Source organism: Andrena cerasifolii, chromosome 9, assembly GCF_050908995.1.
Source record: "Andrena cerasifolii isolate SP2316 chromosome 9, iyAndCera1_principal, whole genome shotgun sequence".
Lineage (NCBI taxonomy): Eukaryota > Metazoa > Arthropoda > Insecta > Hymenoptera > Andrenidae > Andrena > Andrena cerasifolii.
Window position 1 is genome coordinate 5,022,487 of NC_135126.1, and position 26,216 is coordinate 5,048,702.

General features: G+C 35.9%; 5 protein-coding genes and 1 long non-coding RNA gene across 16 annotated transcripts in view; 3 read left to right on the forward strand and 3 right to left on the reverse strand.

Moving 5' to 3' along the window:
- LOC143372994 (uncharacterized) overlaps positions 1–963 on the reverse strand; it is a 42,853-nt gene extending 41,890 nt beyond the window's left edge. Inside the window, exon 1 of the mRNA XM_076819730.1 lies at positions 788–963. The gene's annotated coding sequence lies outside the window, so the exon portion shown is untranslated. The remainder of the gene's footprint in view (positions 1–787) is intronic.
- The window catches only part of LOC143373001 (uncharacterized), a 107,596-nt gene that overhangs the window by 35,658 nt on the left and 45,722 nt on the right, over positions 1–26,216 (forward strand). The gene's annotated exons all lie outside the window — the stretch shown is intronic.
- Positions 2,048–6,469, forward strand: Klp64d (kinesin-like protein 64D). Its single transcript, XM_076820690.1, has 9 exons — positions 2,048–2,228; positions 2,429–2,847; positions 3,139–3,329; positions 3,425–3,564; positions 3,643–3,840; positions 3,915–4,306; positions 4,381–4,798; positions 5,430–5,555; positions 5,628–6,469. The coding sequence occupies exons 1-9, from the start codon at positions 2,214–2,216 to the stop codon at positions 5,763–5,765; spliced, it is 2,037 nt and encodes a 678-aa protein (XP_076676805.1). The 5' UTR covers positions 2,048–2,213; the 3' UTR covers positions 5,766–6,469.
- On the reverse strand, positions 6,941–9,851 carry LOC143373434 (lysosomal Pro-X carboxypeptidase). The gene is made up of 7 exons (XM_076820698.1): positions 9,584–9,851; positions 9,223–9,363; positions 8,768–9,048; positions 8,515–8,672; positions 8,245–8,417; positions 7,382–7,731; positions 6,941–7,286 (listed from the first exon to the last, which is right to left on the reverse strand). Exons 1-7 carry the CDS (start codon positions 9,749–9,751, stop codon positions 7,076–7,078), a joined length of 1,482 nt encoding a protein of 493 aa, XP_076676813.1. The 5' UTR covers positions 9,752–9,851; the 3' UTR covers positions 6,941–7,075.
- On the reverse strand, positions 10,910–18,430 carry LOC143373430 (uncharacterized). Of its 5 annotated transcripts, none has more exons than XM_076820689.1 (12): positions 18,015–18,430; positions 17,000–17,873; positions 16,832–16,920; positions 16,545–16,745; positions 15,497–15,736; positions 15,206–15,378; positions 14,665–15,126; positions 14,227–14,549; positions 14,033–14,136; positions 12,980–13,957; positions 12,596–12,859; positions 10,910–12,506 (listed from the first exon to the last, which is right to left on the reverse strand). In XM_076820689.1, the coding sequence occupies exons 1-12, from the start codon at positions 18,129–18,131 to the stop codon at positions 12,291–12,293; spliced, it is 4,041 nt and encodes a 1,346-aa protein (XP_076676804.1). In that variant the 5' UTR covers positions 18,132–18,430; the 3' UTR covers positions 10,910–12,290. The 5 variants fall into 5 exon arrangements, with proteins under 5 accessions (XP_076676804.1, XP_076676803.1, XP_076676802.1 ...); XM_076820688.1 differs by having other exon boundaries at positions 12,596–12,865; XM_076820687.1 differs by having other exon boundaries at positions 10,910–11,767; positions 12,290–12,506; positions 12,596–13,957; positions 18,015–18,429.
- LOC143373432 (D-aminoacyl-tRNA deacylase 1-like) lies at positions 18,467–24,850 on the forward strand. Of its 7 annotated transcripts, none has more exons than XM_076820691.1 (10): positions 18,510–18,648; positions 21,478–21,681; positions 21,767–21,876; positions 21,946–22,110; positions 22,172–22,317; positions 22,422–22,656; positions 22,732–23,044; positions 23,113–23,411; positions 23,668–24,128; positions 24,523–24,850. In XM_076820691.1, exons 2-10 carry the CDS (start codon positions 21,618–21,620, stop codon positions 24,686–24,688), a joined length of 1,959 nt encoding a protein of 652 aa, XP_076676806.1. In that variant the 5' UTR covers positions 18,510–18,648; positions 21,478–21,617; the 3' UTR covers positions 24,689–24,850. The 7 variants fall into 7 exon arrangements, with proteins under 7 accessions (XP_076676812.1, XP_076676806.1, XP_076676811.1 ...); XM_076820692.1 differs by lacking the exon at positions 18,510–18,648 and adding an exon at positions 20,011–20,566; XM_076820694.1 differs by lacking the exon at positions 18,510–18,648 and adding an exon at positions 20,698–20,718.

Below are 26,216 nucleotides of genomic sequence, written 5' to 3' on the forward strand. Positions count from 1 at the left end.
TAATGAAAGAATCTTCCGAGAAAATATCATCGTTAAACATTAATTCCTTATTTGTTATTTTATTGCCTTACAACAGTGGGTGATCAAATTATTTGAGCCACAGTACGAAAAGTATGACTTTCTGTTTGTGTAGAAATAAAATCATCCACGTGACAGATAATGTTGCCTACATTGCTGCCAAGTGTATGTTTACAATTTGCAAAGACGAATACTTAATAAAAAATCGCTTAAAAATACTAAGAATTCAGCGTAACTACAGGCTTACATTAAAAAATTAATTGTTTTAATGTGAAATCGTAAATTTATGCAGGTGGCTCTAATAATCTGATCACTTAGTGTATATTATTACCTATGAACAGAATTATTTCTGTTCATATTTGAACGAATATACAATATATGAATTCAGTTCTATGAATACCTTATTAAAAACGCGAAAATTGCGATATATTCGAACTCTTTATTCAATCTAATAATTTAGCAATAATGTTCAATGTATATAGCGTAAAGTCGCGTTGAATAGCATGCCAAATAACGTTAAGCGAACATCATTCTATCCGGAATTAAGGCTCGGCAATGCCTTCGAAGTGTTTCCAAATCACATTACCCTTCTGTTCATTAATTTTAAACAGTCGATATCACTGTTTTTAATGCCGAAATAAATTCAAGCAACGATCGTATGAATACGCATCACGTCCGGTTGCCCCCGCAGTTTCATAATTGAAAGCCCCCGATCACCCTAGTACATGCACGTTAAAAAGTAGCAAGATCGATGTCGATAGGTCCTTACCTGCTGCCTACGCGTCCCGGTGGCTTTACATCGCTGTAACACTGGCAATCTAGCCGCTAGTAGCGTGCGCGCAACCAAGTTCGCCGTCGTCTCCCGTAACCCTGCGTAGAGCATATTGCTCTCGCGTGCGCAGGGAATGTATTGTTACGGTCGTCAGCTGCTCCTTCGCTTCAAACGAGTACTCTTTCTAGGTGGGGAGACGGATGCTTCGGGGGTTCCAGGGTACCAGATACATGGAGGGGGGGCCACCATGGCCCACAGAGGGGGAATTCGTTCCCCCATTGTCCGTGGCGCATATGCATGCGATTTCCACCCGACGATTGTCTCCGTAAATTGGGCGTTCATCGCCTGATCGCCTACGAAACTTCCTAACGTCAGCACCCCTAAACGAGGGAATACTTGTTAACGATGTTAATCTGCTTTCCTCAAGCCTTAAGCTGCGGGGGTTTAACGCGTGGCAATTCTCCTCCTTTCTTACCGTTTTCAATTGTTTGGAACATCGTACAGTTTATGTGGCATGTGTATTATTGATTTGGTAAATGAAGAATACTTTTCACATTGTAATTACTATTTGTTTGTTCGCTTCGTACCCCGAGCCCCGCTGCGTTATCGATGTAACGTAGAAGACTTATGAATACGTGAGTCACTGCTGCGACATGTACTCTTGCGGAAGTGAAATTTAGCTTCGTGGAAGCCAAGTTTGTATGTTATTAAACGAGTCGAATTAAAATGTGGCCACAATGTGCGCAAACGCTTCTAGAGATCTAATTCCCACTAACTATATGTATGAGCAGTTCTCGCATTTGAAGGGAATAAGAAGATGGAAAAAAGTTTAGGATCCTGTCATGGTCGCATGTATACGAAAGTGTGACGGCAGTACTGCGGAGACAATTGTACTACGCCTCCTAAGATAATTAAAACATTGAACTTTTTTATTATAACTTATGGAAATAGTTTATAAAGTATCATTAACGTTACTTAAAAATTATTTCATTCAGTTTTAATCGAATGTGTTTAATTGATATTATATTTTCAAATATTTAACGTTCAGCTGTATCGCTAGGATTCATCTTATAAGTACATATAATGTATTTAGGAAAATTCAACCTTATCTACTTTATCTTCAGCAGCAAAATATTATTAGATACTTAATAGTGATTAGATCAAATTAATTTATAGTCTTTATTTTACAGAATTTCCGAAAGTGTCGGAGATTTACCACTCGAGTTGCCAACTATGCAGGTATACAGATGGCGCTAGTTGCTTGCACCCCCCAATCTCTGTGTAATTGCAACTATACAAATCGATCCATTTGTTTACGGAGGTCGTCTGCTATTCCATCGGGTTTTACCAGTGTTTTCGGATCAAATAGTATTATGCTGTAAACCGTGTTTTTTATGTGACTTTAAACGGAACCAGAGCTGCAATGCCGGGGACTGTAGTTAGTATTCTTCTACGTCGTAGAAGCACGTACTATAAGCGAAGGATGTTGTCAAATACGCGTTTGACAGTTCTCGCTGTCAAAATTCTGACGTGCTATCGCGATCGTATTATTTTAACTAATGCTTTGAAATTTCAGCTACTCGATAATCTTAACTACGTATCCTTTTGATAATTCTTACAATTATATTATTCTTTTAGGACAGTACAACGGAGCTCGGTGAAATAGAAAACGTTAGGGTCGTGGTCCGCGTACGGCCGTTAAATGGAAAAGAATTGGACGGGCATTGTAAAAATATAGTACGCGTGGATACTATAAACAGCGAAATAACCGTTGAGAATCCTAATGCTGCGCAAGGAGAACCGCCGAAAGTATACTCCTTCGATGCTGTCTTCGACACAGACTCGACGCAGGTCGACGTGTACAATGAAACTGCAAGACCTATCGTGGACAAAGTTCTGCAGGGGTACAATGGAACCATATTCGCGTACGGACAAACTGGCACTGGTAAAACTTACACCATGTCAGGGGCAAAAACATCCCCGCAGCTTAGAGGTATTATTCCTAACAGCTTCGCCCATATCTTCGGGCACATAGCTAAGGCTCACGAGAACCAGAAGTGAGTATGCGTAAGGGATGTAAAGGAACGTTACTACTAGGGAATCCAATCCCAGGATCCCAGGATCCCGGTTGTTTTTTGGATTCCATTTTTATATTTTTCAGTTGTTCGTAAAGTAATTTACGTTTTTAAAAATTCTCGAAATTCTCGGGATTAGTTGTAACTTGATATATCAAATCCCGGGAGTTTTAGAATCCAAAAAACAGCCAGGATCCCAGGATTGAATTCCCTAGTTACAGCGCGGAGTTTCTCGCTTAATAGATTTTTCAAGTAAGTGATGTTTCATTGCAGATTCCTAGTGCGCGCAACTTATTTAGAGATCTATAATGAAGAAGTCAGAGATCTATTAGGCAAAGATCAGAATACGAGACTAGAGGTGAAGGAGAGACCTGACATCGGAGTGTTCGTAAAAGATCTTAGCGGTTACGTCGTAAATAATGCCGATGATTTAGATCGAATAATGTCTCTCGGTAATAAGAACCGTAAGTGTCTTGTTCGAAGTTTCCGTACTACGTATCAGCTTGTGGCGATAATATATTTCCAGTAATGCTGTATCGCACGATATTCTTATGTTTAGGTGTTGTCGGGGCTACGGCGATGAATGTATCGAGTTCTAGATCCCATGCGATATTTACAATTACAGTCGAGTCTAGTCAACTCGGGGAGGATGGAGAACAACATGTTAAAATGGGCAAACTGCATTTAGTTGATTTAGCTGTATGCAACTCTTACGATTAATATTTTACGCCTCCCCCCCCCCCGGATCGTATTTATTACATTACTGTGTTACTGCAGGGCTCGGAGAGACAAAGCAAAACGAAAGCGTCTGGTGTCCGTTTAAGAGAAGCAACGAAAATCAATTTGTCACTTTCGACATTGGGTAATGTAATATCCGCTTTGGTAGACGGTCAAAGTTCACACGTGCCTTACAGGAATTCCAAACTGACGAGATTGCTTCAAGACTCTTTGGGTGGTAACTCGAAGACATTGATGGTATTATATTTCAGCTGTTTTTAAAGGGATACAGACGGTTAAATAGCGTGCTGTAATTGTTTACTTGAATTTAGTGCGCGAACGCAAGCCCGGCGGACATAAACTACGACGAAACTATAAGCACGCTTCGTTACGCGAATCGCGCGAAAAACATTAAAAACAGAGCGAGAATTAATGAAGATCCGAAGGACGCTTTACTTCGTCAGTTTCAAGTGGAGATCGAACAGCTGCGTAAACAGTTGGAGGAAAATGGTACTGAGATTTCCGAGTCTGACGAGGACTCGGAAGATTCCGAAGAGACAGGACAAAGTAGGCACGAGAAGAAAGCAAGACGTAGAAGAAGTCAAATATTAACAATGGAAGAACTGGAAGACAGAGATACGGATTCCACTGAAAAGATTGATAAGGCTGAGAGGGAGGATAAGAGCCCCGACGATAAAGACGTCATAGAGCTGAAAAGAACTCAGTAAGTATTTAACAAATTCATGCGAAAGATAACTATGTACATCGACGGTATATACAAAATATTAAATTCTACAGGAGCGAGAAGGAAGCATTGCGAGAAAAGATGCAAAATCTGCAAAATAAGATTTTAGTCGGTGGTGAAAATTTATTGGAGAAAGCGGAGGCTCAAGAACAATTATTAGCCGCTGCGGCGATTGAACTCGACCAACGTAAAAGTAGAGAAGAGCAATTGAAGAAAGCTATCGAAGCAAAAGAGGCTGAACGTATCGACATAGAAGAGAAGTATTCTTCTTTGCAAGAAGAAGCGGCAGGGAAAACTAAAAAATTGGCCAGAGTGTATACAATGTTAATGTCTGTTAAGGCAGAATTGTCTGATTTGCAGCAAGAACATCAAAGAGAAATGGAAGGGCTTTTAGAAGGCGTTAGAGGTATTGGTAGAGAATTACAGCTTCAAGAGTTAATAGTAAACAGTTATATCCCTGTTCAATATCAAGTATGTGTGTTATTTTATGGTTACATTAATACAGTATCCGGTCAAAAGAAAGTTTGAAACTGATATTTTGCATGCCCTGCGTACGAAACTTGATACTTGGCTTTAAGGGGACCTTCCGGTCTAAAAGTCGGTTTTTTTCATTTCATTTTTTGAATGTTCAACCTTTTAGGAATACGTGTTTAAAAGAATTTGTTGAAATTCGTAAAATTCCCGAAGTTATAGGCATTTGAGTAGCGGCAAATGCATGGGTAACAACCGGCCACTCGGCGCCCACGTAACACTTTAAACGGGTTTTTCTCAAAACGGTGGGACCTGTATTTTCAAAAGTTATTATCCGGTTGTGCCCCACAGGCAGAGGACCTTTCGCTCTTGAGGGGCGCGAGGGGCCTGGCTTGGTGCCTTCAAGAGCGAAGAGCAACTCGCGGTTGCGGGACAGGCCTGCTTTAAGTATTACGTTGGCATCACTGGTCTACTCTAGGAACCCCTCTAATCTGTGGGATATAAATTTTAAGATACAATTCTTTTTAACGGAAGTGTTTACTTCTGTTACTGTTCACAGTTTAAACTTTCTTTTGACCGGTACTGTATGTATTAAACATGTGTGAATAAAATTTACCAAATTTTTTTGCAGACAATGGTTGAAAGATACGTTCATTGGAATGAAGATATTGGAGAGTGGCAATTAAAGTGTGTGGCATATACTGGTAATAACATGCGCAAGGCGCAGGCAACACCGCCAGTGGGAAGCAACAAAGACGTATGTATTTAGCAAATTTATTCTAACCGATACTCCGTTTTATAAACAATCACCGTAATCATAACATTATAGCAAACTCAGCCGGATATGTCGAACATATACCTTTCTTATAATAATGGAATTGACAATACTTTTGTGCAACCAAAAAAAATAAGAGGTCGATCTGGAGTTCCAAGGCCAACTACAGCACATAGGCGTACTCCACACTAAAAATATATTTAAACTATATGAAATGATAGATATATTTATTTTTCACCGAGTACCTTTTTTTAGTATTTTTTGCGAAGTATTATTTTTATTTATTTTTTTGTGTATATAATTTGTACGGAGATACCTAGGCTGCATGTGATTTGTATTTGTTATTATTTAACATCGGGTACATTCGATCCTATTTTGCACATTATATATATATAGAAGTAAAGGGCGTGTAATACAGTATGACAATATCTCAACTAAAGAATCGATCTCCCCAAACTACAATTTCAGTGGTGTATAATGATATATAGTTTAGAAATGGAGAAATGAAAAGAAAAATTGTTCAAACTATTTTTTGCTGCTTGATAATGCTAACTTGCGTCAGAATCGTGTTATACCAATTATAATATGATACAATTTTTAACTAAACTCGATAGAATTGAAATTTACTTCAAACCAGGTAATTCTCTTATTACTCATGAAAGTTATATGATAATCGAAGTGAATTGTCATAATAGGTTTTACGTTTCATGGATTTATATTTCTCTGTGACGTCTCTAAAATTCGATCGATAATGACTACAAATTCATAGAGATTACATTTTCATATTTAATAGCATGCAATATTAATTACTATTAAATAGAAGTTGGGTCTAAAGACTTTAGAGAGGAAAATAATGTGCTGTACCTGTGTGATATGAAATAAAATCTTTTGCTCTACATAGGGATAAATTCAATGCATGTAACTGAAAAGAATGAGAGTGCAATTTTTATCAAATAATTGTTAGCATACTTGTGTCTTTTTACATTGTCGTTCGTGTATACTTTCATAAAGATTAGATTTTTTAGCACGGCGGTGACACTGAATTTTTTAGTCAAAGTGGTTTAAAATAATCATTCCGGGGAACGAACATAATAATTTAAATCTTAGCAGTTGAGATGTATATTATATATAATCCTTTTAATTCGAGTCATCTGAGTTGTGAAGAACAGATCAAAGGAGGAATATTATTATAACAAAACCGTATTTTAAATATATTTCAATTAGTACTTAATGATTTTTATCAAATGTATTCTACAGTTTTATCCGTCTGCATTTTAAATTTTACTCAAGCACGTGCATTATATAATTACTGTGATAATAATATGCTTGTATTATTTTTTAATTGACTTATCTATTACTTAAAACAATTAAGATAGAAAATATTTATAATTATTATTGTGTGTACGTTACGCTTTTTCACATATGAGTTACGAAATAAAGATGAGTAATTATGACGTACATACATGTTTCTTTTCAGACTATCTATGATAGTACTTAACTAATTATTTTCCCGGTTTCGTACGATATTCTTTGATCCATTGTTTAATGAAAAAGCGATGATATTTTCGTGCTAAGATTACACTATATGGATCGTTAGCATCGCTGCCCCTTAAATCAAGGTGGTGAGCACCTTCTGGAATTATTATGGCTACTGCTGACGCAGACAAGTTTCGTATTACTCCACCGCTAGTCCATGGATCCAGCAAACCATTACTAAAACAAAACGTAGAAAGTATATAAATCCTTGAATATTTTCAACTACATATTTCAAATATAACACATATTTAAGATCATTTAACAGTACACACCTAAAAATAATATTTGTCGCAGTTGATAACTCTGTACATCCATATCGTTCGCAAATCAGATTTGGCTGTGGTTTTACCGAAAATTGTTTCACACAGTCTTTGGCATAATCATCGAAATTCCATGGATTAGGTTCAAACATATCATTTACTCCGTCTGGGCACATTGGCATCACCATTTCCGTGCACGATTGATAAGGCCATCCTGTAGCACCTAATTGCGGCGTTGAATCATTTAAGGATAAACATTTTGTTTCGCTAGTGTAATTAGTGAATACACTAATTGCTTTATGAATCGCAACTAACAAGTCTGTTCCAGTCAGTGATCCGTTTGTTAAGTGTTTGCACACAGCCTGAAATAGGATATAGTGCAAAGATAAAAAGAAAAACAACAATATACTATATTTAAGGGGTCATTCTGGTAATCACGCCGCAAAATTCGGCAACATTCAGGTTTTTTTCTCTCAGCGAATACAATGAATAACAATGTCAAACTTTTTTTCATTTATAAAGCTACTTAGTATGTATACGGAACAATTTTTTAAATACACTTTTAATTGTGTTTTTTCAATGTCATCTGGAGTTTTTTTCTGGCGCGATTTTGAACTCCAGATAACATTGAAAAAACACAATTAAAAGTGTATTTAAAAAATTGTTCCGTATACATTACAAGTAGCTTAATAAATGAAAAAAAGTTTGACATTGTTATTCATTGCATTCACTGAGAGAAAAAAGCCTGAATGTTGCCGAATTTTGCGGCGTGATTATCAGAATGATCCCTTAACATTCTAATATTAAGAAATGTAATATTCTGGTATAATCCTTTATAAATACTAAATTAACTTGTTAGAATTTAATACACATACATTAATGGGATAAGCGGGTAACGGTGCCAAAAAGTTAGCTTTATATGGATAGTCCACCATAGCAAGGTTTGTATAAATGTCTTCCAAGAAAGATTTTAATTGTTTAACGTCAGCCGCATTCTTTAACGGTTGGCATAACTTCCAATTATCAGACAACCATGTTTTCCCTGTATCTGTTAAAAGAAGTCAATTACACATGTTAAGAAATCTATTGCACTAATCTACAATGCTCCGGAACTTGAGCTAATTAAATATAGATGAATTTATTACCAGTTGATGTTACATTGGTAATTACACTCCATGATCTACGAATAAGTTTCGGACAATTTTGATGAGATTTGTTAAAGTCTGATGTAACTATTCGTGCAAAAGCTTCACACTGTACAATTCCAGTAAATTGGAGTATTGGAGCTGACGCTGCAATTGCTCTGTAATATTAATTTTAGATTAATATTTTTTATTACATATTATTTAAGAATTTATGCACATAAGTGTCCTCTCATATATTACTCTATCAACTAACCCCTGTACAATATGTGGGTACTTCATACGCATCCATGCACTAAGCATACCGCCGTACGAACCGCCAATAACTACGACGGGGCTTCGCTTGTTCCCTGGTTTGGATCTTAAATACTGAATAAGATCCACGTAATCTGCTAGAGCTTGTTCAGATGTTAAGTATCCCAAATGGTGGGAATCCGCGTAAGACTTATTACCATATGGCATAGATTCACCATAATAACGATGCTCAGCAAAAATGATTAATGCTCCTAATTCTGGTGCTACCTCCCAAATAAATCCCTGTAAAATATACTGGTTAATATAGAATCCAGCAGAAGGATATGTAATAATTACAATTAAAAGGAGCCAAATTAATTAGATGCGCACTATACATAAACATTCTCTGCATTACAAAAATATACGCTTGTAAAAGACATTTAAAAGCTTAAAAGTATTATCAAGTTTCATCCTTACCGTATTTTCAGCAAAAGTTTCAATGCTACCTTCATTTCCGGTATAAAATAGAATAGGTGCATCGTCTTCTTTTTGCCAAGTATTATTTAGAAGATACCTTAGTTTAAATGTGTCTTGTATTGAGAAACTAAAGTGATCCACCTGTGAAAAAATACATGTTATGTATACTGTCTTTTAAAACTATTTCATTACAAATGAAAGAATAATAATAAGTATTAAATGAAGTAGAAGCTGAAGCTTAAGAAGTTGAGATTCGGTATACATGCAAGCTCTAGTATCTCTTAAAATATTATTAAAGATTAAGACTTTAAATATTAGAAATTCAACAGTACGAACTGTTGGAAGTACATATGGTACGTACCGGCACATCAATCGTTTCAATCTGATATTTGTATTTCCCGCTGGGCAATTCGTTGCGACTACGCAATTGCTGTAGGAAATTGCCGTGAAATCTATTTGAAAGAAACTGTTGTAAGGCAGGTTGCCATAATACAACAAATATTATAAGCGAAGCGTACTGGAGCTTCATCGTGATCCGTTGTCAATGAGATCTGAATAGACTCTGACCACTTCTGATTGTGATAATTAGCAATGACCAATAACAGACTTCACAGCGCGTCAGTCTACAGTCTACAGGGTGTACCAGAAAGTTTAAGGAGGAACACCACTGCGACGGGCAGAAAAGTAAGCCGTTTTTAACAATTTTTTTCAGGAATAATTTACAGTTTTCATATAAAATTTGTATTACCTACCTTTAGTACAATGTCTTAAGAGACTATAAAAAAAAATAGAAAAGCATGCATAAATTTTAATATATTAATTAATCTTCTAGACCCCCCATGTGCGCTGGTTGAATGTGTAACTATGAAACAGCGGGTTCAAAATAAAATTTCATTTTTTTTTATAAACTACATGAGTTTCGGTTGCAAGTACCCATTTCTTAAACAAATTATTTTTGTAGAAATGGTGCGCTTTACAAGAAAAGTTTCGAAAATCCGCGAATAAGATAGACAGTTTTTCGAACGTATTTCAAAAAATTTGTTTTCGATCAAAGAATCCGTACTTGCAACGGAAACTACACTCAGATAGTTTATAAAGAAAAAAATGAAATTTGATTTTGGACCTGCTGTTCCATAGATACACATTCCACCAGCGCACGTGAGGGGTCTAGAAGATTAATTAATATACTAAAGTCTATGCATGCTTTTCTATTTATTTATGTACTAAAGGTAGATAATAAAATTTTTTGCTGCACTTCCGAAAACCTCCATGCTGCGAATTGGCTGAAATTTTGGAAACAGTTTCATTTTACATAGAAATAATGTTTGCAAGAAGGATTTTTGGCGACTTGAAATTTTTTTATCATTTAAGTGTCACTTCCTATGTTATCTACACTTCGAAGGCGGCTCTAAAGGTTTTTAAAAGGTATCGGGAATGTTGAGACTACAATGTAACACGTGGTTCAATTCGTTGTGGTTGAACCGTTATACAAATCTAATCCAGGTCTATAACTTTGGTCATTGTATTTCCTGCCGCCTGGGGGATGTTTTATATTTTATTTTGGCATTCCGACCCAATACAAACCAGAGTTGTGTAATTTTCATACGCACTGATGTACGCTTCTATTGTTATATTGATATATATTATATAAAAAATTGTAGGGTTTCATTTTATCTAGATGAAGTAATTAATAGACACTGACATAAAATCTTTATTACAAAAAATAAATTAATTCACTCTACATACAAAAATACATAACTAATATTAATAATACTCTCTATCCAGTGATGGTTTTATAATTATACTATCATCAAGGATCGTTATTATCAAAGCATGACAGTGATGACACCGGTAAAATTAATCGTATTTAATGTACAAATACATAATGCATAAATGTCATGAGTCTTAGTCAACATACAATAGGTTTCCAAAATATATGCTTTAAATCATAACACTGCCTTCAAGGATGTTTTTCAGAATACATATAAGGATGCTTGTTAAGAGCTAGTTCTAAAATTGGTATAAAAAGTTTTACGAGATAAAACTAATCGCAGCAGTCTGTAGTTTGACAGTTATTTGTGGGTATATTACACGCATATTTAATCTTATAAAATAAATTATAAGATTAGAAAAAATTATGGCTTCTTACTTCATTTACAAAGTGTTTACATGTACTAGTTTGTACAAAACATTTTACATGCATGTGCTGAAAAAGTGAATTAAAATCAACCGACGAATTCTTTCACACTCAGTTTTTAAACTTCTGAATTTCAAACTGGCATAAAGTTTTCCAATCTTCATTTTTAATATGTTGATTTTGTAACTTCACCTTACACATCGAGCGTAATTAAAAAAATTTGATGCATAACACATCTCTCTCTCTAAAAAAACGTTCACATTTTGTACAATCTTGTATTGTACAGTGTTTAAAAACTGTGAACAATTTCTTAATACTCAAGGTATACTTCGAGATTCTTAGTCGGGAAAGAAAGTTACATTTATTTTGCTACAGCTATTTAAATCTCCTTAAAGCCTACGAAGACTTCTATTTCATAAGAAAGAAGATATAGTAAAGATCCAGTCTTGCATTAGAATATTATGTCATAATGTTCAGTGAAAACATGTGACTAAATGTTTCTATCTTATTCAGGAGTACTTGTTTATGCTTTAGACATAGATAATTTATAACATTCTAAGATAATAATTCATAAGTGTGAAAATGGTTCTTTGATATTTTTACAATTTCGCTTATTTCTCAACTAACGTATAGATTTTATCATTTAATTAGTACCCTTTAATGATTAACCGGGAAATTGTACTTTCGTATTTGCGTCTAAAATTACATTTGCGTTAGCTGTCTCTTGTTAATAAAGTACAGCAAACAAATGTGAATAATCCTATTAATATACATATATCAATTTAACCTATTGGTCCCTAAAATAAAAATCTTCTAATAAAGTGTTGTACAATAAAGTGCTTTAAATTAAAAAATATCTAGCCTCTTCTAACTACGTTTTGCGTTTTAAACTACGAAAGCTATATTGCATACTAAAATATCGATACATACTTCAACATTTACTTTTGTACTTCAGTGTAAGTCGCATTTGTTCTATCCTCTCTGTATACTGACACTCAAGTTCTTTAAGCTTTGTCGTCACTTGTTCTTCTTGAGTACTAACAATTGCATCAAGTTTCTGTTGTACTTGATTCATGGCTCTTTTATATCCTTCTTCTATACGCTTGCATTCGCTTAGTAAGAATTTCTCTTTATTCTCCGCATGCTCCTAAAATAATTTGCGCAATTAAATTAGAAACAATAAACCAAAGTAAAGGAAAATATTCCCGTTCCCTTTTATAGTATATGCAAAATTACCTTATAATTATTTGCAGTCTTCTTTGCTGACTGATACTTATGTTTTAACGTATCGATATTACTTTTCATCTCTTTCTCCTTCTCTTTCAATGCCTTTATCTCTGCCTTCAAATTCTCCTCGCTCTCCTTTAATTGCTGCAACTTCTCGCTCATCTCAACTTCCTTGTCTTTTATCTCCCTAATCTCTGCAGCCCATTTAGTCATTACTTGAGCCATCAGATTTCTCTCCTCCTCCACATCATTCTCTTTTTGATTTAATTCTTCCTGTAACTTTTCGATTTTCAACTTTCGCGCCACCAATTCTTTGTAGTAAGTTTCTAGTTTGGTTTCAATCATTTGACTAACAAATTGCTCCTTTGCTTTGAAAGATGAATGAATTTTTACCTTTTCCGCAAGCATCGCCTCTTTCAAGCTTTCCACTTCCTGCGACTTTTCATTACATCTGGTTTGCAGCTCCAACAGAACTGTTTTATACCTTTCTTCTAATTCCTTCCTTCTCTCCCGATGCTGCTCTTCTATACCCCTCAGCTCCTCGACTACTTTCTGCTCCATCTCCTCCCGGACCTCTTTTATCATAATCTCCTTTATCTTTTGGAAATCTGTTCCGTCGCTTGAACTACGTGGCGATAAGTTTAATTCGGCGGATACTTGTTTCTGATTTTTAACATATTGCTCGAACTGCTTGGCTTGATTTTTCAGCTTTGAAACAAGGTGATCCCTTTCCCCTTTTATCTTCTCAAAGTCCTTCAATCTTTCCAATTCCTCTTCCTTCCCTTGCAAATCTTTTTCTAATTGTTTGATTTTCTGCTCCATAACTAAGTCGTTCTTTCTTCCAGCTTTCAAGACGTTTATTTTACTACTTAATTGCGTCACCAGATCTTTGTAGTGAGAAAGTTCCTTTTCCAATTCACACTTCGAACTCAACGATACCTCGTTACTTTTCTTAAACCTACTCTCAAAACTTCCAACTATCTTCTTTGTCTCTGATAATTCTGCTTCCAACTGTGTGATTTTATCGTGGTAAACGTTTCTTTCGCTAAACAAATTTTCACATTTATTCTTTAAAGCTTCATTTTCCACTTGGTATCGAGCCACTTTCGATTTTACATCGTCGGAATCCTCGATCTTTGAGTTCCTCTTGATATTCGACAATTCTGAATCGAGCTTAGAAATTTTAGCAACGAGATCATTCCTCTCGTTAATTGCACTTTCATATTTCTTCTTCCACGACTCCAATGAAATTTCTACTTGCGCAATTTTTAATCTAGCATCGTCTAGTTCGGACTGATATTCCGAAATTTTCATATGTTCATCTACAGCGGCGTGCAATTTATCCTCAAGACGTTTGCAATCTTCTTCTAGCTATAACGTAAACGAATTTTAAAAATGATGTGTACAATTCTACGAATAAAGTCATTCTTATTAATATCAACATACTTGATTAATTTTCTCTAAATGCTCCGAACAATGATCTGGCAAGAGCACGCTTATTTCCTGATTTGGATAAGCATTGCGCAATTCGCTTAATGCTTCTTCCTTAGCTGGAAATAGTATGTTTCAATAAAATTCTGTTCCAATGTTAGGTCGCATGGAAATCATGCAGGCTTATTAATTTACACAATACCATTTACCTCTTTCAATTTCCTGATGAATTTTCTTCGTGTACTCTTCTTTCTTCTTCCGTTCGTGATTTAAATCTTTTTCTAATTCCATCACTTTACCTCTAACCGAGTCACATTCTTGTGTTAATTTTTCCGTTATTTTTACTTGTGCCTGCAAGTCGTGTTCGTATTTCTCGATATCTTTCTCGCGTTCTTCTAAGGTAGCATATTTCTCTTTTAACATTTTGATTTCAGACTTGTGCTCACTTATTAACTGCTCCTTTGTACTACAAACATCTATATACAATTCCTTAACACGATTCAACTCTTTTTGTGTTTGTTCTAATTGCACACTACAAATCAAAGCATTTCTTATATATCAGAGATTCCAAGTATTATAATAGATACTGAAATTATATTATGCGACAGAATGTTATTTTGTAGAAACGGTCATGTTAAAATACTTACGATAATTGCACTACTTCAATTTGTGCTTCTAGCCTAACTCTTTCTACAGCCTTAGCATGTATTTCTAAATATTCTTTGTTGTACTCATCAATGGCGTCTTTTTCTTGCTTATTTATATTGTCTTCATGTAACTTCTTAAACGTTTCTTGATTAATTGCTAACGCTTCTTCTAACTTCTGCTCCAATCCAATCTTCTCTTCGCGGAGTAGTTCGTACTGTTTCTTCACATCGCTCAGATGATTGGACAGCTTCTGTATTTGAGCGTTTGCTTTCATAGCTTGATCTGTAAGTACAGACTTAAGTTCTTGCTCCAAATCATTAACGCGCTTGGCATATCGAGTAGCTTCTTGTTGGCACGTATCAGCTACCGTTAGAGCTTTGTCAAGCTCTTTTCCTTTTTGCGATAAAGTATTCTCCAATCGAGTTATTTCCTTCCGCTTTACAGCATGCCCAGCTAAACATCTGAAGATTATAATACGATATCAGAAGAAGATATTACATTTAACGTGATATACAATCATTTGAAGTAAATATAATTCACCTTTGCAATTCCCCTCTTAACTTATTCGTGATATCGTCGTATGGTTTTGACTTCGATTTGTTGTGAAATTCGCCTAATTTCATTTGTCTAATAGAATCAGATTCATCCTCCAATGTTGTTGTTAATAAAGAATCGTACTGCGCTACATCACTTTTTGCTACTTCTAATTTATTCTGTAAACGTATATTCATTTATATAGAACGCATTTGCATTTTAAACATAGGTTTCAGAATTAATCAAAACCGTCTATTTTATATCCTTTCCTACAAGAAAATTAGCACATCGGGATACCTGTAATTCCTGAATCATTCTCTGCGTTTCCTCTTTCTCCTGTGACAGAACTTTAATCTGTGCCTGAAGCTGCATTACTTGTTGAGCATTATTTGTAGCCATTAAATTGCGACATTGTGCTTGACTTTCTTCTAACGCTTGTGCTAAACGATTCATAGTATCCCCTTTCTCTACCATAAGCGCCTCGTGTGCTCTTCGTACATCAGCTAATTTATTTTCCAAAGCAACGTATGATGTTTCCTGTCAATACAAAGGCAGAAAATTAATTTCTTCGAATAAGTGAGAAATATCGAGAAAATGTGTTCGTACTAAAACTTTCAACCTATAATACGATTATCATGCAATATTTTCTACATGCCTGAAAACGTATATGAATTGAAAAACATTGATCTGTTTCAAACGCAATCAGTATCTCTCTTATAGAGGTGTGCGAGAACCCGAAAATGTCGGGAACCTGAGGTCGGGACGAATGGGGTCGGGATCCCGAAAATGTCCGGGACTCTCGAGAGATTCGGGATTCTCGGGAGAGTCGGGGTTCTCGAGAGAGTCGAGATTCTCGACAGAGTCGGGACTGCGGAATATTCTAAGCACCCGTTTAATGAATACGATATCACACATTCAACGCATCGTAAGAAAAAGTGTAGAGACGTTGTTAATTTTCCGAAATACAAACATCAATCAGTCCTAATAATACGAATCCCGCCACTTTCGGGAATCCCGACATTCTCGGGAATCCCGAAACCCTCGGGAACCCGTCCCGACCCCGAGAAAAATTCTTGTCCCGACCCGACCCAACATTTTCGGGTTCTCGCATAACTCTACTCTCTTGGTAATAAATCAACAAATGTAGTGAAATATTTCAAACATTTTGAACAAAATACAATATCAAAAACTTGCCCATATACATTGAGTGTTGGAATCCATATTGAGCAGCTATGACAAATATCATTATTATATATACTTACAATTGCAGATCCAAATTTTCATTTCTCATTACAATATAACAGCGAATGAACGCGTAAAGAATTTAACATGAATTTGCAAATACCTTTGCATTCAACTTGTCCGTAAGGACATCTATTTGAATCTGCATATTTCTCATCTCAACTGCATGTTTCTCTTGCGCCTGTTTTAAAAATTTCTCGTGCGTCTTATCATTTGTTTGCAGGGCTTGTACTCTTTCCAACACGGCTACTTTCTGTTGCAGTTCTATTACAGAATCTCTCGCGACGTTTAATTCCTCCGACATCTAAGATTCATTATTAGAGTTATAAATATAATGGCAAATGTTGTAATAATCGTATCATGAAATTATAAAATACGAAAGGGTCTTACATTCTGATTAGTTTTCTCTAGAACTGCATTCTTTTCCTTCAACGATGTTATTTGATTGTGGAGATCAGCAATCTCAGCTTTCGCATCGACTATAAAATGATAAGTGTCTTTATAATCCTTCTCACAGACAATCGTCTATTATACTACCGTTCTACCACTAGACCTTACCCAGAGCATGCTGCGTCTGATTCCTAGATATGTTTGACCTCTCGATCTCCGCTTGTAAAAGCGCTATCTTTCTACCAAGCTGATTCTTTTCCTCCTCCTTCTCCAACTGCAACTGCTGCATCCCTTCTGTTAGTCGATTAATTTCTCTCATTCGAACTGTATACAAAACTTCTAATTGCTCTTTACTCTCGTATTCAGCAGTTTTATAAGCCACATTATCGTCCCGTTGTCTACCATTCGGGCTCGTTTTGTAACAATGATTCAAATGATCAGATGTAACATTATCACCGCCGCCGAACTCATGAATTTCTTTACCCTGTACGTTATTTTCATAACCATCGATATAGCCATTATTGGAATAAGCTTTACTTTGAGGATCGTAATGATTAGCTGGGGTCTGATAATTATACGGATAATTTTCATTGAACGTATACTCTTCGTTAGCCTGAGGTCTCAAATCCCTAGGGAATCCAGAATTCGGTGGTCTCGCCAATTCGTAAGGCGTCTCTGCAGTAACATCGTGCGTATCGTTACTCCTATTACTTTTAGAATACGGCATATCCGTGCGACCGTACATATTAAAATCCCTCTGTATGTCTGAGATCGAAGGGCCGATTTCTAATTCCGACCTGTGATTCGTCATGGCGTTGTCACGATTATTCAAACTCTCGACGCAATCATAAACCCCAAACTCTTTCTGCAGCTGCGATACAGTTTGGCTATGGGGCGACACGACTCCTTGGGTATAGGAATTTATCCCTGTATTAGAGCCCTCCACTTCTTTAGTACTGTCTTGATAATGACTGCTATTAACAGAACTAATATCATCGTCGTCATCTAAGTCATCGAACGCGTTAGTCAGGAGATCCTTGATCTGAAACATCGAAGATTCTATCATAATCACGATCGTTAAACTCGCCCCATTTAAACGAAACCGTTCGAGCAGATACAGGCTCGAAAGTAACATCTACTGATGAAACAGAAGGAAACTAAGGTAGCGTGAAATAAACTGCACCTCCTTGTTACGCCGCTTGATGTCTTCCTGCTCTTCATCCTCCTCTAAGCCTTGTGTACTCGTATTTAGCCGTATGCTTTCCGAGCCCTGAAACAAGCTCAGACCTGGACCCTCCATTCCTACCGTCTGGCATACAAGAACTGATCATGAAAACCCAACATTTATACCCAACATATTTTTGTTTATAACACCATAACCTAAACGCAACAAGTGGGTCACAGGGAATTAGTCGGAGCTACCGTCTTAAGTTCAGCAACAGATCGCAACGTCTTGACAAGCTCATTTTTCATTAATCTCGGTAACTCCGCCGCTAACAACACCGGGATTATTAGACCAATCCGACGATTATGCACTCTGCAATTTGCTTGTAAACAATCTTTGAAAAGTCAAACTGCATTACAGGAAGTCTATACGCGGAAATAACCATTCCGAACACACCGATTCTCCTATTGGCTCGCTCGCTGGATATTACTAGCGGACGTAGTAGCGTATTTTCTTGAAAAAAAGATATTCAACCGTAAAGAGTTCAGGCTCGTGTTATATACGGTAATGATTACTTAAGCGGTATAAAAAGCGACGTTTACTTTCAACATGAAAGCCGTAATACAGCGAGTGACAAAGGCTAATGTCTCAGGTAACGATTAGGTTATACATGCTTTATTGTGATAACCAAATTATCGTCCGTTAAAAAACAAATAAAGACCAAAAAAGAGAGATTTAAATGTCGTCGCGTTTATAGGATAAAAAGATACGCTACATTACGTTGTATTTAATAAAGTAATCGCGCTACAGATTTCCTCCTTTCTAATCTTGCAAGCATGATTAATGCAGCGCTAGTAAATAAGAATTCATAATGCAGAGTTTCTCGTGCGGGATATTATTCGTTGCGTGGGAAATGTAGATTCGAGTCAGAATAGGTTTATTTATGTTAAAGTGACCATACGTCCCGCATTTGAGCCCTTTGTCCCGCAAAGTGTCCCGGATTGGACATGTAACCTTTTACATTTTCGCAGTGGCATAAAGTTACTGTTTCCTCTACTTTTTTGTTGTGAAAAAAGAAATATTTTTAACTTCGTTTCAATGTATCACTTTATAATCACAAGTATGTATTTTTAAATATATTGTAAATGCTTTAATAAACTACGGAAAAGATCTCACAGATCTGTTACCCCATTTTTTTTTTGCTTGCTTGCCCGAAAATATCTGGTCGCTTTAATTTCTGTTAAAGTATATATGTCATTTTGTACCACTACGTGTGTGAATAATTCATGCGATCGTCGCATAATTTTCCAGTCGACAGTGAAATTATTAGTAGCATCGGGAATGGTCTTTGCGTCTTGGTTGGTATAAAAAGGGACGACTCGGCGGAGGACATGAAATATATGTAATAACATTCTCATAGTATTTATTAAGTTCTGTATAACGTAGCTTTTAGTTTCGTGGTGTAAGAAGGAAACTATTGTTTTCCCTAGAGTAAGGAAGATATTGAATACTAAGATCTTTGATGGAGATGATAATAAGAAATGGGGCGCCAGTGTTATGGATAAGCAATACGAAATATTGTGTATAAGTCAGTTCACGTTATATCACAATCTAAAGGGAAACAGATTAGACTTCCACAGGGCCATGTCCGCGCAGGAGTCAGAACCGTTTTATAATAAATTTCTTGCCGAACTTGGCAGAAGCTATAAGCCTGAGTTTATTAAAGGTAATAGCCTCCGAACGCCGTGAATAAATTCCCATGAAAATATTCATTGCACTGGCGAAAGATACCTATCGCTACCAAACCATTATTCAGCATGTATCTGCGAAATTAATGTATTCATTCTTTTTAACTACTTTCTGCAGATGGTAAATTTGGCGCAATGATGGAAGTTAATATTCAAAACAGTGGACCCGTAACTATAGAAATAGAATCCCTGAATAGATCTAGAGAATCGAATCAGTCTAATGAAGTGTAATAAGAATTAATGAACAATTTGGAAGCAACCAATTAATAATTAAATGCATAATACGCATCGTTGCCTTCAAGAGTTCTTAAAATCCTTTCTCTTATAATAAGCAGATTGAACTATAAATTTATTTAAAATAGCAGACCTAACAAATCTTTCTCTACGTGGATACGAATTTACGAATTCTTTGTGGTATTGTATGATGCTGCAAGTGCACAAGCCCATCGTAATTGCTTAAGAAAATAGTGGCTTAACACTCGAAATAATTTCTGTTATACTTTCTCGGTTTGTTATTTAGCATTCTTTATTTAGCGTTTCTGACGAGCGAGAACCATAAGTTTATATAACCCGCGGCATCGTAATACTAGCTTATAGATATGTACAACATTTAATCAGCTGGAGAGACTCACACATATAACCGTTAGAAACGTAAGCGTCATCTGCACGTACAAATATCTCTTTAACCCTTTATATCCCCGTAGCGTCATAATAAATGCTATTTCGCATTGAAAAATGCTTGTATCCTCGGAGAAAAGTTTTATCTATCGAGAAGAATCGTCGTGAAAAATAGTATCCAAATTATACGTTCACAATATCGAAGTAAGTAAGAAAACGCGGGACTTTTAATTGCACGATATTCGAAGATATTTCCGTATTTGTCGGAGGATGATTCTACTTCTACGCAATAAAATTCACGACGTTGATGTTTATGTAAGTAAAATCTAACAGGAAGCTTTCATTTGGCGATATTGGTGCGAATTTTAACCAATTAAGTATAAGAACATTTTACGTGATTCGAAGCATGTAAACGTACATATATATATTATTGCATTAGCGTCATTGTGTACATTTTATTACCCATATTTAAACACGTAAAACGACGCCGTATACAGGGCTCTAACACAAAATAACAATCTTCTATGTCCTATCTTAATAATTATTATAACGAGGTAGTTTGTGTTATAACCAAGAGTAACATAACTTAGGCTACTGTGCTCTCGACAGCAGCGACAGCGATAAAATTTTTTTTCCCTTTTTCGTATTTTAGAGGACAACGGGCCCATTCATGTGACATATGTCGTACCGCTGTCAAGTCAGCTCTAAATAATAGGGAGAAGTGGCGATCGCTCGATCGTCTAATTTTTTTTTCTACCGAAATCACAAATTTTTGTACTTCGGATATTTGGCTTAAAAATAAGTCATTTTTATTTCGAACATTCTTCCACGTAAATGGTACTTGCTGTTGAGAGAACTTTAAAAATCAGTAAATCTGTATATAATTACATCGAAAGAACGGATCGAAAGAAGCTTCTTTTAATAGAATTATTTAAAAATGCTAAAACTTATATATTGCTTGATTAAAAAAATAGAAGTTATTATACAGTCTGCTCAAATGAATTCTAAGGTATAAAGAAAGAATTCTACCGTTATTTTTACTAGCCGCAGGGACAACTGCTTGCTCATTGTTGTTTCATAATTAATTAGTGCTGAGAATGTCACTTTTGTTTCAGCTGTAAATATCATTGTGACAGAATAAGGAAAGGATTGAAAAATACATTGAAATCAATGATAAGAATTGCGCGAGAAATTGTGGAGCTTAATTTTCTTCGCTACTTTTTCATTTGTTAATATACTGTGTCATTGAGATACAATGGAACCTGTTAACGAACAAAAGGAAACTGGGGAAATAAATGTGGAACAGCAAAATCTGCAAGGTACGCAATTTATGTACAACAATATTAATCCTTAAATTACTGATTATTATTACTTTGCTAATATAAGGGAATAATTTTATTACAGATAAGTCAGGTAATTCTTCGCAAGCAGAAGCGGCAGAATATTCTGAAAATGTAAAACAATGTAAATCAGTGGCCACCAGTACGGCAAACAATGGCTCGTGCGATTTACAAGTATGTATAATAACGTCGAAGAGTTTAGGAAGTTTAAGTATAATAAATATTAACTCCGATTATTTTCAGTCACGCGAAACTCAGACCGACGCCGTAGACACGGAAACAATAGTGCAGTTGAAAAATCAATTGGATACTGTAATGAATTCTCTAGCTACTCTTTCAGCAGAGAAGTCTAAAATGGAAGCAAATTTCCAAACGGATAGAAAACAATTGAGAAACGAGCGGGACGAAGTAAGTTCGCGTTGTGCTTATCAGTCACAAACTACATATTGAAAATACGTAACGTTTCCAGTGTGAGAAAGTGATCAAAGACTTGAAGGAAAAGTTGAAAAAAGCACAAACTTCGAATTATTCAGAGATCGAACACCTGAAGTGTAAATTAATTATGGAACGTCACGAGAGGGAAAGGGAACAAACTGATCATGCTAAAGTGATAAAGTAAGTGGAAAATATAAGAAATAAATAAGGATTAACACCGCTATTAACTAATATAATATAGTTCATCCTATCTATTATTATTCTCTTTCCGTATTGCATTTCAGAGAACTTCAGAAATTATTATACGACGAACGTCGGAATAAAGAACAATTAGAAGCGCAATCGAAATCTCAGTTTGCCACTAAGACGCAATGTAAAATACTTGAAGCGGAATTGGAAATAACTAGGAGCAAGCTTAAACAAGCCGAGGAAGCAGCTAAAGAGACACCGCCGATTTTACTGTCTCTCCAATCCGAAATGGGTCTTATGAAGAAGCAGCACTTGAACGCGATACACGAAGTAATTGTTAACGATACTAGATTATGAGAGACTCTTTATTTGTAGTCGGAATTAAAATCATTAGTTTGCATTTAGGAGCAGAAAAGAGCTGCCGCGGCAGAACAGCAAGCCAGAGCTTTAGCGATGACTCACGAAGCGAGAGTAGCAGGCTTAGAAGCAAGACTGGCTGAACTGTCCGAGATTGTCGGAGGATATGATAGGCTCAGGCAGCAAGACCAACAAGCTATTCAAAAACTCAAAGATCAATTATTAAGCTTACAAGACACTGAGCACAACGACTACATCACTTTGAACAACGAACCGGAAGAAATTATTTTTAAAATAAAAAGCCTTTACACTAAACTGTTGGATTTAGATAATAAGAAGAATGAATCTGCGCATGTTAAATGTGAGTGATCGGCAATGAGAATGAATTTGTTTTGAAAAGAACTTGAGGCTAACGCGTTCTGTTTTTAGCACTGCTACACAGTTTAGGTTTGTACGACAAACAGCAAATTGTCGACTACAAGGAGAAGTATGAAAGCTTGTTGCAAGAATTTGAAGACTACAAACAGCAAGTATGTAAATATAGCACTACAAATATGTCGCATAGTATTCAAAGTCAAAACATGACGGCGCATGATAAGAACAATAAAACTCAACTACATCTTCTGAAAGCCCACAACAGTAACTTGGAAGAGAGAATACGTATTTTGAATAATGAAGTTATGAACAAAGAAACAGAACTACAATTGAAACTAGAACATCAACAAAAGGTAAGTTCCTTTTCGTACCTTAAGGGGGAACAACACCTTGAAGCCCGGAAAAAAGTGCAATTTTTTTAATTTTATGTTAGATATCCATGCTTCGTAGGAAAGTCATTGGTATGGGGTTTAAATGTGCATGTAGTGGGCAGTATTTTAGATTTAGTATTTTAAAATTTGAGGTATGTATTAAGGGTAATACATACCTCAAATTTTGTTGTATATAAATTTAATGTATTTAATATAATTAGAAGCGTGATTTTTATAGAACTTTCAAGAGGAATGTGGAAAATTGGAGCACACGTTAGTACAAAAAGACAGCGAATATCGCAGCAAGATATCCACGCTAGAACAGCAATTGTTACGCCAACGAGAACGAACGATGGCTCTCATTGCGGAGAAGGACAAAGAAATTTTAACGTTAAAGACATCTTTCCATGCGCTGTTACCAAAGAAGGAAAGTACTATTACAGAGAAGAAAGTGGATATACCAAAGTATGAAAGTAGAGGAGAATCAGTCAACGACTTAGTAACAGGGTTACTGACGAGCGACAGCCCTCCGATATTACATTACAGCCAGGAATTAGCGAGAAAAGAGGTTCAAGTGTCTGCTTCCAGGAGAAAAGTTTTAGAATTGGAAGCTACGTTACGAGAGAAACAAAGAGAGGTCGTTCATATAAAGGAAAAGCAAAAAGAAGAAACGAAAGGTTTGCAGGCTCAGATTGCAAGGTAGGATTCGTAATTCGTGTACAAATTAAAAAATTAAATGCTTATACCTTCATGCTTCCAGGTGCAATTTCATGCTGACGCTCGACGCTCGTTTTGAGCGCCAAAACCAGTCACGTGATCCGTCTACGGGACTTTTAGCATGAAGCGGCAAAGCTAAACTCGGTTTAGCTTTTCCGCTAGACGCTCGTTGACGCTCGTTCACTCTGACACGTTCGTTCGTTGGTTGAGCGTCGGTCACGTGAGTGGTTTTGACGCTCAAAACAAGCGTCGACGCTGAAAGTTCCGTGGACCGATCACGTGACTGGTTTTGACGCTCAAAACGAGCGTCGAGCGTCAGCATGAAATCGCACCTTCCAGGAGTATGTCAAAGGCATACATGTGATTAATGTTTCAGATTGGAAGCTTGCAAATCTAGAGAAGGCGCCAATCTCGAATATTTGAAGAATGTTTTCATAAACTACCTGACAACAAATGATGTTTCCAGTAAACGTCATATGTTAAATGCTATTTCTACAGTATTACGTTTTACTATAGAAGAATTAAATAAAGTCAAACATTGATAAGATTTTTGGAAAACATTCCACTGAATTTGCTAGATTTCCTAAAGTTTATTTGCTCGGTGTTTCTTAAAATGGTCATGTGGATAATGTATCCTGCCAATGATGTTTCTGTCACCCAAATTTAAATATGTTATCGAACTGTAATTAAAGTAACTAATTGAATTTTCATATTTCGCTCGGGTATGCATTATGTTTAAATCAACGTTGATATTTAGTTTCATTAACCAGAAAGCTGCGCCACGCTGCGAACTTTCAACCACTGATTCTCCAACAACACACAGGAGTTTGTAGATGACCAAACGTCTAAAGGCTGACCGTGCTCAATGTAGCTTAACTTCAGTGATCTAACGAGAGCTGCTGTCTTCTACGTGGTACAGCCATTGGCGAATATATGAGATTGCTCAATTGAGAAGAATATAAGGAAACTACGAAGTAACGGACTATAAAACTTTCCTTATTTACACATACGAAAATATAAGGTCAAATTAATCTAAATATTTAAGATGAAACTTTTGTAATTTAATAGCTTTTACAATTTCTATTGAAATATGTAAATTATACTTTCCAATTGTAACATATGTATATTACTGTTTCAAGACGTTGCTACTACTTAGTATCAACGAAATGAAACATTATTTAAAATTAAATGTTTATATTTCCCGAGGTTACACGTATTTCTATCGGATGTAGGAGAACAGTAAAATATATATTTTCATTGTCAATTTACGTTACTTTTAATTTTAAAATTATATAATGTGGTAAACGTGGATGACTTAAGAGGGAAACGAAGCTCTTTGTGTACAAAGTATAATGTACATTTCAATACATCCTATTAATATTATCATAATATGTTTGAACTTATATGCTGTCGATATCCAACAAATGATCTTAAATGTGCATTGAAGTTTATGCTTTCTTATTTTACTGTTAGTTTATATTTCGAAAGTGAATAACAAACGAGGATGAGTATCTTTTTATATAATTCCAGTTTGTGCCACGCTTCGGAAAAGAATTATTAAACGGAACGACGTTTGGCATATACCATCAATCTCTCTATGAAACATTAAAGTATACTTATTTATAGAATGTCTCTAATAAATCTGAATATTGATTATATGTGTTAATCAACATCTTAAATAAAATGATTTAGAATTTCGACCGTTAAGAATTTTTAAAACTTAAGGGGGTAGACACGGGTAATGCAGCGCGCTGTATAATGACACAGTCTGGCCCGAAACGTGGGTTCGGGATTTTTCGTTTTTCGTCCCTACATGAGCAGAATTGGGGCTGGGCGAGGTCTCATTCGAAAGAGGAAGCGTTCAATGCGGAGCGCTCTGCTCATGGTTCAACGAGATTGTGTTGATATATAATAATATCAGTGTGCAAAGTAAAGCAAAAGTCGACAAAATATACCCGCAGAATCCAAGCATTTTTAGGTCACTAAAAGTCTTGTGACTCAAACGGTGAGCAGAGCGCTCCGCAATGAATCTTCTTCTTTCGAATGAGACCTCTCCCAGACCAAAATCTG

Bases quoted from the DNA above. Each gene is read 5' to 3' on its own strand.
- LOC143373430 (XM_076820687.1), bottom strand. From the start codon at position 18,131: ATGGAGGGTCCAGGTCTGAGCTTGTTTCAGGGCTCGGAAAGCATACGG. The intron at 14,137-14,226 runs GTAAATGGTATT...TACTATTTCCAG, and splicing joins TCATCAGGAAATTGAAAGAG to CTAAGGAAGAAGCATTAAGC. The intron at 12,507-12,595 runs GTAATTTTGCAT...AAATTATTTTAG, and splicing joins AGACTGCAAATAATTATAAG to GAGCATGCGGAGAATAAAGA.
- LOC143373434 (XM_076820698.1), bottom strand. From the start codon at position 9,751: ATGAAGCTCCAGTACGCTTCGCTTATAATATTTGTTGTATTATGGCAA. The intron at 8,673-8,767 runs GTTAGTTGATAG...TTAATATTACAG, and splicing joins TACCCACATATTGTACAGGG to AGCAATTGCAGCGTCAGCTC. The intron at 8,418-8,514 runs GTAATAAATTCA...TTCTTTTAACAG, and splicing joins TACCAATGTAACATCAACTG to ATACAGGGAAAACATGGTTG.
- Klp64d (XM_076820690.1), top strand. The intron at 3,565-3,642 runs GTATGCAACTCT...GTGTTACTGCAG, and splicing joins TGCATTTAGTTGATTTAGCT to GGCTCGGAGAGACAAAGCAA. The intron at 3,841-3,914 runs GTATTATATTTC...ACTTGAATTTAG, and splicing joins GTAACTCGAAGACATTGATG to TGCGCGAACGCAAGCCCGGC.
- LOC143373432 (XM_076820691.1), top strand. From the start codon at position 21,618: ATGGAACCTGTTAACGAACAAAAGGAAACTGGGGAAATAAATGTGGAA. The intron at 22,111-22,171 runs GTAAGTTCGCGT...TAACGTTTCCAG, and splicing joins TGAGAAACGAGCGGGACGAA to TGTGAGAAAGTGATCAAAGA. The intron at 22,318-22,421 runs GTAAGTGGAAAA...ATTGCATTTCAG, and splicing joins GATCATGCTAAAGTGATAAA to AGAACTTCAGAAATTATTAT.